The sequence below is a fragment of the Leucopleurus acutus genome (genome assembly GCF_964270905.1).
Source record: "Leucopleurus acutus genome assembly, chromosome: 2".
NCBI lineage: Eukaryota > Metazoa > Chordata > Mammalia > Artiodactyla > Delphinidae > Leucopleurus > Leucopleurus acutus.
This window is the reverse complement of record NC_139143.1, coordinates 20,989,241-21,003,482: the sequence shown is the minus strand read 5'-3', so window position 1 is coordinate 21,003,482 and position 14,242 is coordinate 20,989,241. Positions and strand designations below refer to the sequence as shown.

General features: G+C 39.1%; 1 protein-coding gene across 3 annotated transcripts in view; it reads right to left on the bottom strand.

The window, feature by feature from the left end:
* The window catches only part of MIA3 (MIA SH3 domain ER export factor 3), a 54,575-nt gene that overhangs the window by 23,491 nt on the left and 16,842 nt on the right, over nt 1–14,242 (bottom strand). The window contains exon 1 of one of the 3 annotated variants that reach the window (XM_082833068.1): nt 908–1,129. The exons of the other annotated variants lie outside the window; for them this stretch is intronic. Within the exon in view, the coding sequence (XP_082689194.1) occupies nt 908–1,018 (111 nt within the window). The 5' untranslated portion in view covers nt 1,019–1,129. Of the gene's footprint in view, nt 1–907; nt 1,130–14,242 lie in introns of those variants that run through there. 3 annotated transcript variants of the gene reach the window in all.

Below are 14,242 nucleotides of genomic sequence, written 5' to 3'. Positions count from 1 at the left end.
ATAAAGCAGTCACAGAGAATCATCCGCAGAAATCTAATTCAAACTCCATTACATAGCGATCCCCTCAAAGTTCTTCAATAGTTTCCACTGCTTCAATAAAAAGAGGATACTGGCGGCCTCCTATTTCTTGTTTGGCTTGACGTATTTTAAAACATTATAAATCTGTCTTTACATTGAGCATATATTTCCATTTTGCAATAAGCCCTACACATCATGTTGTCCAACACATGGCTCGAATCCCTCTGGATCATACTTTTCTCTTAGCTGGTTTTTATGACTCAAGTCACATAAAACAAAAAGTTGAAACATACCATAGAATCTTTTATGGCTGCAAATAAAACCGAAGCGATAATGAACAACGCAAATATCAGCTTTTCCTCTAAGATTTGAAATCTTAATTGTTTTCTACTCACAGAAAGACAAAGGTTGAGAAACTGCAAACACTTCCTGATAACTAACTGGTTTAGACAGACTATTCTGAATTTAACTGTCGTCTATAAACCCAATGTTTTCATTTTAAAAGTTTCCTCAAAGACAGCGCATTAAACTCCTGTCTGCTTCTACACTGTTTTCACGGCCCTGTAGAAGTTAACTATCATATTGGCCCCATCCCCCAAAGGTGCGGAGGATAACATGAAAAGGAGCCGTATGATGACGCTCGCTTGTTTTGATTACGACTGTGTACCAGAAAGTAACACAGTGCCTGGCACATCGTAAGTAATTAAAAAATGAACACGCGACAAAACCTTCTCAAATACACTCCCATCATCTCCTTAAACAGCACCGAAACGTCCCGCCCGCTTCGGGCCTGACACACTCTATTTCCTCTTCGCCCCGTCAGTCAGTCGCCCCGTCCGCTCAGAACTCGTCCACCCGCCTGCCAGAGCTGGGGGCGGGGGCCCATCACCTCCAGGAGCCTGCCGATGAGAGCAGCGTAGAGCACCGACAGGGGTCCCAGAAGCTCCGGGTCCCCCGGGGAAGAGGTGACAGAAGGCACAGTAGCAGGAACTGAGTCCATCGTGAAAGGACAGCGGAGCGGAGGCGACACTTCCCCGCGGGACGACACCGGACCCCCTCTCTGTCACCGTTTCCTCCTTCAGAAAGGACCCGGCTCAGGGGCCGGAACCTGGGACTGAACTTCGCCTGCCCCGGCAGCTTGCACTTTCGCCCTACTCCTCCTGTAAAACACGTCATCAGACACGGCCCCGGGCGGAAGTACACGAGTCTGCGGAGGCCGGGCCCGCCGTAAGCGGGCCGTAGCGGAAGAAACCAACGGTCGAGCGAGGCGGGGGAGCAGAGCGAAGAGACCTACGCGGAAGAAACCAAGTAACGAGGCGAAGATGACGGGGCTCACCTGCGGCAGGAACTGGGAGAGAAAGCGCTGTTCCAAGGGCCTGGGAGCTTCGAGAAGGAGGAGAGTGGGCGGGGGCTGGGGGAAAGGAGAAAGGCCAGCCACTTAACTCCTGCCCAGAGCTGGATCCTTTTGTCACCAGGTACTGAGACGCCGGGTACCTGCCCTAAAATGCTCAGACAGATCAGCCGTTCCCGCTCCCTCGATGGACCACCCCCTGCCTCGGCTGCCGTCTCCTGGGCCAGGTTCCTTCCCAGCCCGCTCCAGTCCTGCTTGCTTTTGCCCTTCCTGGACTCCAAATGTCCACACTGTCCCACATTCATGCCGATGCCCCTTTAAAAAGTGTAATTCTAGGGAATCTTGTCATTACCACACCTATGCCAATGAGGTCAGTTCTGGGTCCCACATTTTAGGGTTATAGGACTTGTGGAAAAGGGCAAGGAAGAGTCTGGAAATTGCGTACTGAAAGTGGAAGAAACTAAAGATATTTAACCTGGGGCGGGGGAACGATGTTTGCAGATCTTTAAAGGTATGTCTATGAGTTGAATATAAAGCCAATTCATTAGAACAATCAAGCAGGAAAAGCCTGAAAAAGAAGGGCATGGGTGGAAGGTAGGCAGGCGGTTTAAGCAGGCTCTGTAATTAAAACAGTCTGGTACTGGCCCAATAATAGACAGACAGACCATGGAACAGAACAGAAAATCTAGAAATAGGCCCAACTGCGTTGGCAACTCAGCATACAGTAAGTCAGTTGGGGGAAAAACAGACTTTTTATTTAATAAGGTGGTGTTGGCCTAACTGGATAACCAAATGGAAAATAATAAAAATTCGATCTTTTTCTCACTATTCACAAGAATACATTCCAAATGGGTCAGAAACCTGAATGTAAAAAATGAGAACAAACAACTACTACAAAAAAAATATGGATGTATTACGAGTGAGCAAAACCTTCCTAATTAGGTCTCAAGATCCAAACGAAAAGATTTGTAACCTTGATTACTTGGAGAAAAAAAAAAAAAGTGTCCAGCCCGTGGACACAAATACAAAATAAGCAAAGCCTGACTATGAAAACCTGCGGAAAACATATTTGTAACATATTACAAAGGGTTAATGTTCCTAAAATATAAAGAACTTTACAAATAGAGAAAATGGCCAGCAAACCTATAGTAAAATGAGCTGAAAAAATGAATAGATAGTCCTCAGGAAAAGAAGTAGGAATAGCTCACAAACAGGGAACCATGCTCTGTCTCACTCATAATGAAAGCAATACAAATTAAACCCACACTGAGATACCATTTCTCACTTATATTCGCAAGATCCAAACATTTGACAACATATTCTTAGAGAATGCAGAGGAAATGGGTACTCTTATGCACTGATCATTATACAAAATGATAACAACCCCTATAAACAGTAATCTGGCAACATCTCCCAAAATTACCTGTGTAATTACCTACTGATGCAACAATCCAACTTCTAAAGTTCTATCTCAAAGATACTAGAAACAACAACAAATGTTGGAAAGATATATGCACAAAACCATGTTATTCTAGCATTATTTATAATAACAAAAGACTGGAAATAACCAAACTGTCCATCGACAGAAGAGTTGTTGAATACACTAAAGTATACAGTTGACCACTGAACGACACAGAGGTTAGGGGTACAAACCCAATGAGTAGTCAAAAATCCCCGTACAATTTATAGTCAGTGGGCCCTCCTTACGCGAGTTTCCTTGGTATCCTCCTTCTGCATCTGAGGATTCAACCAACTGCAGATTGTGTAATACTGTAGTATGCATTTAGTGAAAACAATCCGCGTACAATTAGGGATCCAAACGATTCAAACTTGTATTGTTCAAGAGTCAACTGTACTGCGAAACTGGAAAAAAGAAATTAAATACTTCTATATACTGCTAGGGTATGATGTCTAGAATATACATATCTTTTTAAAGGGAGTGGAGAAAAGTATATTTTTATCTAAAAAATAAAAGGAGAAATTATTTTTTTTCCAGCTTTGAGGTAAAAGTGACATGCAATAAATAAAACTGCACATATTTAAAGTGCACATCTGGATAAGATGAGTGCATCTGTGAACCCATCATCACATTCAAGATAATGAACATATCGTTCACCTCCAAAAGTCTCATCTCCTTGGTAACCCTACCTCCCACCACTTGTCACAGAATTTCTGTCCTAATGGATTAGTCTGCATTTCCTGAAGTTTTATATATATGGAATAATTCACTATGTATTCTATTTTCTCTGGCTTCTCTCACTCAGTATAAATTGAGATTCATCCATGTTGCTGCATATATCAGTAGGTCATTAGTTTTTACTGCTGAGTAGTGTTTCATTGTAGGGATAAACCACAATTTATTTACTTACTCACCTGCTGATAGACATTTGGGTTTTTTCCAGTTTTTGACTTTTACAAATTGAGCTGCAATTAAGATTGACATACAAGGCCTTCTATGGATGTATAACTTATTTTTCTCTGGGGTAAATGCTTAGCAGAGGGATGGCTGGATCATCTGACAGGCGTATGTCCACCTTTTTAAGAAACTGACAAAGTGTTTTCCAAGGTGGTTGTACCATTTTAATATCCCCACCAGCAGTGTATATTTCCAGTTCCTCCACATCTTCTCCAACACTTGGTCTTTTTAATTTTAGTCATTCTATTGTGTGCAGTGATAACTCAGGGTGGTTTAAATCTGCATTTCTCTCATAATTAATGATGTTGAGCTTTTTTTTTTTTTACTGTGCTTATTTGCTGTCCACATCACATATCTTCTTTGGTGCTGTCATTTTACTGGGTTATCAGTTTTCTTATTAATGAGTTTTGAGAATTCTTTATATATTTGGGATATAAGTCCTTTATGAGATATATGCTTTGCAATGATTCCTTCCTAGTCTGTGGCTTGATATGATTAAGTTTAAGCCTAGCGTCTTTTTTTTTTCTATTTGTCCCATCTGTTCTTTGTTCCCTTTTCCCCCAATTCTTGCCTTCTTTTGAATCAAGCCTTTTAATGATTCTATTTTATCTCCTTTGTTGGTTTATTAGCTATAACTCCTTGTTTTGTTATTCTAGTGGTTACTTCAGAGTTTATACTATACATCTTTAACTTATCAGTCTACCTTCAAGTGATACTATACTACTTCATATATGCAATAAGAATTTTATATCATTTATAATCATTAATATCATTTTATATATTTACCCATATGGCTACCATTTCTGCATTCTTCACTCCTTTGTGTAGCTCCATTATTTCCATCTGTTGTCATTTTCCTTATGCCTAAAGGTCTTCCTTTAACATTTCTTATGGTGCAGACGTGCTGGTGAATTCTTTCAGCTCTTGTATGTTGGAAAAAAAATCTTCATTTAATCTTTGTTTTTGAAAATTATTTTGCTGGGTATGCTATTGGAGATTAACAATATTGCTCTTGAAGTATATGCATATATTTTTAAATTAATTAATTAATTTTTTGGTTGTGTTGGGTCTTTGTTGCTGTGCGTGGGCTTTCTGCAGTTGTGGCGAGCAGGGGTTATTCTTTGTTGCCGTGCATGGGCTTCTCATTGCGGTAGCTTATATTTGTTGTGGAGCACAGGCTCTAGGCACATGGGCTCAGTAGTTGTGGCTCACGGGCCCTAGAGCGCAGGCTCAGTAGTTGTGGCACATGGGCTTAGTTGCTCCGCAGCATGTGGGATCTTCCCGGACCAGGGCTTGAACCCGTGTCCCCTGAATTGGCAGGCGGATTCTTAACCACTGCGCCACCGGGGAAGTCCTTGAAGTATATTGAAAGATATTATTCTACTATATTCTCCCATTCCTTGTTTCCAACAAGAAACCTGACGTCAACCTTATCTTACTTCCTAAAATCTCTTTTCTCTAGCTGCTTTTAAGATTGCTCTTTATCACTTATTTTGATCAACTTGATTATGATATGTCTTGGTGTAGTTTTCTTCATGCTTCTTGTACTTGGGTTTCATTGACTTTCTTAGATCTGTGGGTCTATAGTTTTCATAAATTTTGGAAAATTTTCACCCATTATTTCTTCAAATAATTTTCTGGACACCTCTTCTATCCTTTCCTGCAGGGATTCCAGTTATACATTTATTACAGTGCTTGAAAGTGTCCCCACAGCTCACTGATGACCTGTTCATTTTTCTTGAGTCTTTTTTCTCCTGTATGTTTCATTTTGGATAGCTTCTATTACTGTATCTTCAAGTTCACTAATCTTTTCACCTACAATGTTTAGTCTAGTATTAATCCCACCCAGTATATTTATCACCTCAGGCAGTTCATCTTTAGAAGTCTGATTTGGGTCTTTAAAAAAAAAAAAACTTTCACATCTCTACTTAAATGGTAATAATAACTGTTTAGTATTGTTGCCTAATTCTAACATCTCTGGCAGTTCTTGGTTGTTTTTTTTTTGTTTTTTTTTTTTTGGTGGTACACGGGCCTCTCACTGCTGTGGCCTCTCCCGTTGCAAAGCACAGGCTCCAGGTGCACAGGCTCAGCGGCCATGGCTCACGGGCCCAGCCACTCCGCGGCATGTGGGATCTTCCCGGACCGAGGCACGAACCCGTGTCCCCTGCATCGGCAGGCGGACTCTCAACCGCTGCGCCACCAGGGAAGCCCTCTTGGTTGGTTTTGATTGGCTGATTTTTCTCCTCATCATGAGTCATCTTTTCTCACCTCTTCACATGCCTGGTAATCTTTGAGTGGATGCCATACATTATGAATAAATGTAATGGTGATTTTTTTATGTCAGTTTGGCTAATCATGGGGTACCCAGATTTTTTTTTTTTTTTTTTTTTTTTTGCGGTACGTGGGCCTCTCACTGTTGTGGCCTCTCCCGCTGCGGAGCACAGGCTCCGGATGCACAGGCTCAGCGGCCATGGCTCACGGGCCCAGCTGCTCCGCGGCATGTGGGATCTTCCCAGACCGGGGCACGAACCCGTGTCCCCTGCATTGGCAGGCGGACTCTCAACCACTGCGCCACCAGGGAAGCCCGGGGTACCCAGATTAAATGTCATTTTGGGATATGTCTGTGTGTGTTTCCAGATGAGATTAGCATTTGAATTGATGGAATCAGTAAAGTACGTTGCCCTCTCCAGTGTGGGCATCATCCAATCCACTGAGGGACTGAATAGAAAAAAGTGCAGAAGAAGGAATTTGTCGTGTCTTCCCTGATTTCTTGAGCTGGAACATCAGTCTTCTGTTCTTGGTGCTCCTGCTTCTCAGGCCCTCAGACCTAGACTACAATCTCATCATCGGCTCCCCAGGCCGCTGGACTTTGGACTGATTACCACACCAGCTCTGTGAGGTCTCCAGCTTGCAGACTGCATACTGTGGGACTTCTCAGCCTCCATCTCTGTGTAAGTCAATTCCCTGTAATCTCTTCCTATATGTATATCCTCTTGGTTCTGTTTCTCTAGAGAACCCTAACTAATACAGCAGATATTCTTAAGCTTTGTCCTGGGATGCAGGTAAATTACTGGGAAACAATTCGATTCTTTTGGGTCTTGCTTTTAAGATTTGTTATGTAAGGCATGAGCAACATTTAGTCTGAGGCAAGACCCTTCTGAAACTCTACCCAATTCCCCTAGAATTAGGAGGTACTGTTCCTGGCCCTGAGTCAGCACTGATGTGTTTCTCTGACCTTGAATAGTCTTGTCACACTCATGTGCTGATCAATACTCTGATGAATACTTGAAGGGGACCTCTCAAAGATCCCTAGGGTTCTTTCTCTGTGCAGTGCTCTCCTTTTGGTACTCCGCGCTGTGAATTGTAGCTGCTTTGCTTTCCCTGGACTTTCAGCTCCATCCCCTTAACTCAGGGTTCCTCCTTTCTGTGCCACAGGCTGGGAACTTTCTCAAGGCAATAAAATGTAACAATCGTAGCCCTCATGGCATCTGTTCCCTATCTTTCAGGAATTACTGTCCTTTGTTACCTGATGACTTGAAAACTGTTGTTTCATGTATTTTGTCTGATTTTTTTTTTTAGCTGTTTCAGTTAGGAGGGTAAAGCTGGTACCTAAAAATCTATCTTGGCCAGATGCAGAAATCATTTGCTTATTTTTTAATGGTAGGGTAGATAATGAAATTAATTTTTAAAATACATATAGAGGAGGGTATCAACAGGTTGGATAACACTAGGACAAAAGTTAGACTTCTCTGAATAGACCTTGTTTTACAAATTGACTTGGGCTCTTGTAAATGTTAGATCATAATAAAATAAAAAATCTTGAAAAAAATCCCTAAAAATTGAAAGCAAATATGAAACAATTAACCTGTGTATCAAGTTGGTGGCAGAACATCATTAAGGAATTATTTCAGGCATACCCTAGTGGGATATAGGTTAAAGACAAAAAGAATTGCAAAACATCCTTGCAATATTTTCAATAACGTATCGCTGGTGGCAGTGTTGATATTGGTATTTTTAATACTGTTATGTGAACATTGTAAAATAAGGTAAATAATTATGTTGATGTTAGTAAAAACTGAGATTTCCAACACTGGAGAAAGAAAATACAATGTCAGATAGATGTGGTTAGCTTAAATTCCACTAGCATCCTTAATTCTGATTGGGAGCATCCACGCGGCATCATGATGAATATTCACATAAGAAAATCCCCACATATTTCCTAGCTTTGTCCTCTAAAAAAGGCCTAGACCTGATGGCCAACTCAAAAGCAATAAGCAATCTTAGTACCCAGAATGTTGCCTCTAAATACCATTTCCCACTAAAAGGAACCAGGGCTCTTTAGAGAAATAGCTCCTTCGAGATCTGGGCAGAAAATGTACAAAATGAGCTTGGAACATCTAGTTACACTAGAAAGCAAGGAAGGTATCAGTGACCACGAGGTGGTGTCAAAAGGGCCCAGGAGCCAAGCTGAAGAGGCTCCCACTGACCAGCAATGGGAGAAATTGAGCACTGATAAGAATAATAACTACAGTGGATTGTAACACACTAAATATTTTCAAATTCACGACATCATAATGATTCTTAAAAAAGAATTAGAAGAGACACACACACAAAAGCCTCTGGGAATCTCTGGATAATGCTGGGAAGACAACTCATTATTCTGAAAACCATTTAAACAGAAAGAATCAAATATTTATACTGCCTTAACTATACACACCAAATCTCAGTGTAAAGCATAGTTGATTGTAAATTTCTCTTTGTAGAAGTATCCCAGCCTTTACATGAAGTAGGAATAATACAGTCAATTACCATTCTGCAGCCTATGATACAGATTTAGTCAATGTCACCAATGACTAGTAACATCAAAAGAAGAGGGACATTTAGACATTAGCTGCCTCCTGATAGAAGTATACATCTTCTATCAAGTATTCTTGCCAAACAAAATTGAAACTGAAAAACAAAAAATTGAAACTGAATCTGACTACCAATCTGACCAACCAATTCCCAAGAAATATAAAGAACAAGGGAAAATGTTCCATTGTACTAGGGGAATGCAGTTAGCAAAATCCACACTATGATACCCCCTAGCAGCCAAACCTGTTTCTTCAATGAATACATTGCAACAAACGAAAAGGAGACATCTACAGACAGAGTAACTAATCGGATACTTGCCCTCCCACTGAAAATAACTAGAAAACTGGACAAAATATGTGAAAAAAAATAGTTTTTCAGAAACAGAACAATAGGCAGCACACAATTGTGACTCCTGAGAGAAGGGAAACAAATGAGGTGAGCCCGGTGATCACCCAGCTTTCTACCTAGAGGCACTTTCTAGACCTCAGTACAGGCAGGGAGAACCAAAGCAGAGTACACCAGTCTCACTAGGAGGCAGAGATCAGAGCTCAGGGAGACTGAGGTGCCTGAAATATGCAGGGAAAGTTACCAGAAAGATGAGAACCACAAAGAAAGAGTTCCAGAAATCTGCATGGATGACTCCTTCAGTCTTGGGCTGAACTCAAAGCAGCACCTGTGTAAGCAGGATTCCTTGAGGATCAGCAAAGAACAATGACAGGCAAAAAGAACAACTATAAGGAGGCTGGAAGCTGAACAATTCCCACTTAACACAGGGCTGGGAGACATTTGTATTTCAGCTAGTCAGCATGAATTAACGTTAATGAATGCTCAAGGCATTCAGTACATTACAGAAGAATAACGTCATCATAGTAGGGAGACACTAGCCCTGGAGTAAAGACTATACATATACTACACCTCTTAACACATCTTAAAAATAAGACTAGAAAGGATCAAGCTGATCATCAAGTAACTTAACAGCTTAGCAAAACAAACTTCAATCCTTTTGAAAGGAAGCCAGCAAAACCCAGGCACCCAACAACATTCACATTCACGGCGCCTAGCATCCAAAAAACAAACAGAAACAAACAAACCAAAAAAAAAAAACTTTAGACATGGAAAAAAGCAGGAAAATGTACGCCATAACTAAGAGATAAGTAAAAACAGACCAAGAAATTGCAAGAGATGACAGAATATTAGCTTAATTTAAAGGGCTTTAAAAGAATCATAAAATATATTTAAGAATTTTTTTTTGAATGACCATACTAAGGAGAGAAATGGAAGATATAAAATAGGACTGAGTGAAACTTTTAGAGCTAAAAAACAAAATATCAGGAATAAAAAATTCACCTGATGGGCTTAACAACAGATTAGATTCCACAAAAGAAAAGATCAATGAACTTGAAGACAGCAACAGGAAGTACTTAAACTGAAGCAAAGACATAAAAGGGCTAAAAAACAACAACAAAAAAGAACAGAGCCTCAGTGACCTGTGGAACTACATAAAGTGAGCTAATATATGTATAGTTAGAGTCCTAGAAGGAGAGGCAAGAGAAAGGGGACACAAAAATTTTTTGAAAAAATAATCTGAAAACTCATAGAACTGTACACAGAAAGGGTGAATTTTACGAGATGTAAATTATGCTTTAATTAATCTGACTTTTTAAAAGGTGTGTTTATTCACAGATGACATGATCATCTACACAGAGAATCCTATGAAATCTACAATTCCCTCTAGAAATAATAGATAATTTAGTAAATAAGTACTAAGATAATAAGTAAATAATAAGTAAATGTAGTACGGTACGAGGTCAACATACAAAAGTCAACTGTATTTCTACACATCAGCAAAAAAAGTAATTGTAAACAAAATGTAAAAGAGATACCATTCACAACATCAAAAACCATGAAATACATGGCATACATAAACAAAATACACATGAAACTTGTACAGTGAAAACTACAAATCATTGTTTAGAGAAATTGAAGATCTAAATGAATGTAGAGATGAACTTAATTAGAAGCCTTAATATTTGTTGATATCAGTTCTTCCCAAACTCATCTATAGATTCAATATAATAACAATCAAACTCTCAGCAAGCTTTTTTGTAGAAACTGATAAGTTGATTCTAAAATGTACATGGAAATGCGGTAGCCAAAACAATTTTGCAAAAGAACTACCTGACTGCAAGACCTATTATAAAGCTGTAGTAATTAAAAGCGTGTGGTATTGTCTCAGGACAGAAATAGAGATCAGTGGAACAGGATAAAGTCCAGCAAGAGACATGCATATATGGTCAACTGATTTCACCTCAAGGTGCCAAGTAATTTGAAGGGGAAAGAAATGGTATGGGAGCAAATGGATATCCATTTGGGGGGGGGGAGGGAATGAAACCTGACCTTTACCTCACATCATTCACAAAAATTAACTCAAAATGGAACAAAGACTTAATCATGAAAGGTATAACTATAAAACTTCTAGAAGAAAACATGAGAAAATATTCATGTCATTGGAAATGCCTAAGATTCCTTAGGCAGGAAATAAAAAGCACTTTACATAAAAGTAAACATTAATAAAACAGTTAAAAAGTTAAAAATCTGCTCTTTAAAAGGCAATGTTAAGAGATTGAAAGGCCAAGCCAGAGTCTGGAAGAAATTGTTTGCAATATGTACTGACAAAGGAGTTGTATCTAAACTATATGAATATAAAGAACTCTTAGACCTTAATATTTAGAAAGAAACAACCCCAGTTTAAAGGAGGGCAACAAAATAATGCCATTTGCAGCAATATGAATGGACCTAGAGATTGTCATACTGAGTGAAGTAAGTCATTCAGAGATACATGATATCACTTATATGTGGAATCTAAAAAAAGGGTACAAATGAACTTATCTAAAAATAGTTAAAGATGTAGAAAACAAACTTATGGTTACCAGGGGTAAGAAGGGGGGAGGGATAAATTGGAAGATTGGGATTGACATATACATGCTACTATATACAGAATAGATAACCAATAAGGACCTGCCATATAGCACAGGGAACACTACACAATACTCTGTAATGGCCTATATGGGAAAAGAATCTAAAAAAGAGTGGATATATGTATATGTATAACTGATTCACTTTGCTGTACACCTGAAACACACAACATTGTAAATCAACTGTACTCCAATAAAAATTAAATTGAAAAAAACGTAAATAAATAAATAAAGAGGGGCAAAAGATTTGAAGAGCTATTTCACACATAAACCCACAAAAAAGTATGGCCACATGAAAAAGCGCTCAACATCATAAAGCATCAGGAAATACAATTAAAACCTCAAAGACACACCCACTAGAATGTCTACAATTTAAGACTGATAATACCAGGTGTTAGCAAATATGTGACCAACTGGAAGTTTTAGAAATTGTTAGTGGAAGTATAAAATGGTACAGTCATCCTTGAGAACAGTATGGCAGTTTCTAAGATAAAATAAACTTACCACGTGACTGAGCAAATTTCAATCCTAACTATAAATCCATTTATAATTGTAATTCTACAACAGGAAAAGCTAATCTATATGAGAAAAAGTTCTGTCAGTGGTTGCCTGGAGTTTGGGGGATATATTGGGAAGGTACGCAAGGGAACTTTTTCAAACGAAGGAAATGTTCCGTATTTGCTTATGGTTGTTTTTACACGGGTGTATACATTTGTTAAAACTCACTGAGCCATATTCCTAAAACGGGTACACTTTGTTATATGTAATATATATCTGATTAAAGTTGATTTAAGGCATATATCAACCCCTTATAACTTTTGGACTTCAACAAGATCCCAAATTAAGTAAGAATAATTTTAAAAGGAGGGGAGGGGATTTTGAAATGTGTCAAATAATGGGTGATATTAAGGAATTACCATTAAGCCGCGTGATGGGCCCATGATTTCATTTTACTCTTCTCTCTCTTTACTATTACTATTTTGAAATTTTTCCATGCTAAAACACTAAAAAAAAAAAACCCAAAATTAAAGCAATAACTTCAAATATTTAAAAGATTACTATATAGAAAAGGAATTAGATTCTAAGAGAAAAAAAAATCATATGGAGGAAAATTTGGAGTCAATATAAGAATGAACTAGCCAACAGAGCAATGTGTAACCTTATAAGGTAGGTTGATCACACTAGGAATTTTTGATGCCCAGACCTCGTAACTCCTGGTCAGGGCTGTAGTAGAGGAAATTACTGCCATTAGTGAGAAGTTGGACTAATTGTTCTCTCAGATCTCCCCAAGCCCTGAGATTCCATTAACTGTTGATCTATGCATCTGACTTCTGGTGCTGTTTTTCCAAACAAGTCAGCACCCCATTATTCCCCAGCTCTATCAAATAATTATCTATACTACTTATTTGATAATTCATGAAAGCGATTTCATGTTTTCCATTTTTTCCAACTTTCATATAGATTTGATACACCCCTTTTTAAGCCTTTCAGAAATCAGAAAGATGCTTCATACCTCTTAGACTCTTTTATTCCTAGCACAATACTCTGTACATACTGGGCCATCAAAATACTTTCCTGACAATACCTTTCAAATCATTGTTAGTTTGTAACATGCGCCCTTTTCTCTTGCTATTCATGTCTGCGTCTTCTCCCACCATCCCTCAAGCAGAGACTGCATCCTCTGCCACATCTGTGTCCCCCAGCCCAGGACTAGAACAGGGCTCTGTGCCTATCCACAAATAAAATGAATGAAGAATTCCTCCCACATTTGGAGGCTGTTAAATTTTAGTGGTGATGATGATTCATGCTGATAGCCAAATTTGAATTCTAAGACTGCCTTAATCACTGAAAATTTCATTATTCTAACTGCGCAAGTCATGCACACCATCACCGGGGTGGCTGCCACTACCACAACCATGGAGAAAACTGAAAAATGGTTTGGTTTTCCTCCATCTTTCCCATCCTGGTGGCCCTTCTCCTGAATTCCCCAGGTATTCAATGTCTTTATACTGCACTCCGACCATCTAAATGAGAAGTAGGCAGGGGATGAGATCCTATAAAATGCCAGGCACTACACGAGACACTTGACATTATCAATTCATTTAATTCTTACAACTGGAGTAGGCATTATCTGCATTTTAAAGATGAGGAAGCTGAGGTTCAAACTTAGTAATTTGCCCAGGCTTCTAAATGATAAACATGGGATTTGAAACCGGACCATCCTCACTCAAAGCTCCTGTGTTTGAAATAACAAAAAATAACCCTTTTCCTACAAAAGCCTTGAAATAACAGAACCTAAAGGAAAAATATTTTTGTTGGAGACAATACTTTCTCTATAGCTCCAAGGGCAACTTTGTCTCCAAATTCGGAAAGCTTGCTCATTCCCATACTTACCAAGAAGAACGTCGAATTTCAACAAATACCACAAGGGGGCGCTAAGTCCTAAAAAGCTTAAGCTTCTGGACAGATTAAATGTCTCATTTGGATCAGGACTCAGACAGATAAATCTGAATAAATATTCTGCCATAAGTGACTCTAAGAACAAATATGACCATACTTCTTTCCTCCTTAAAGCCTTCAAAGGATCTCCATCCCTAACATCACTTATCATGACACACAACTTCCTTT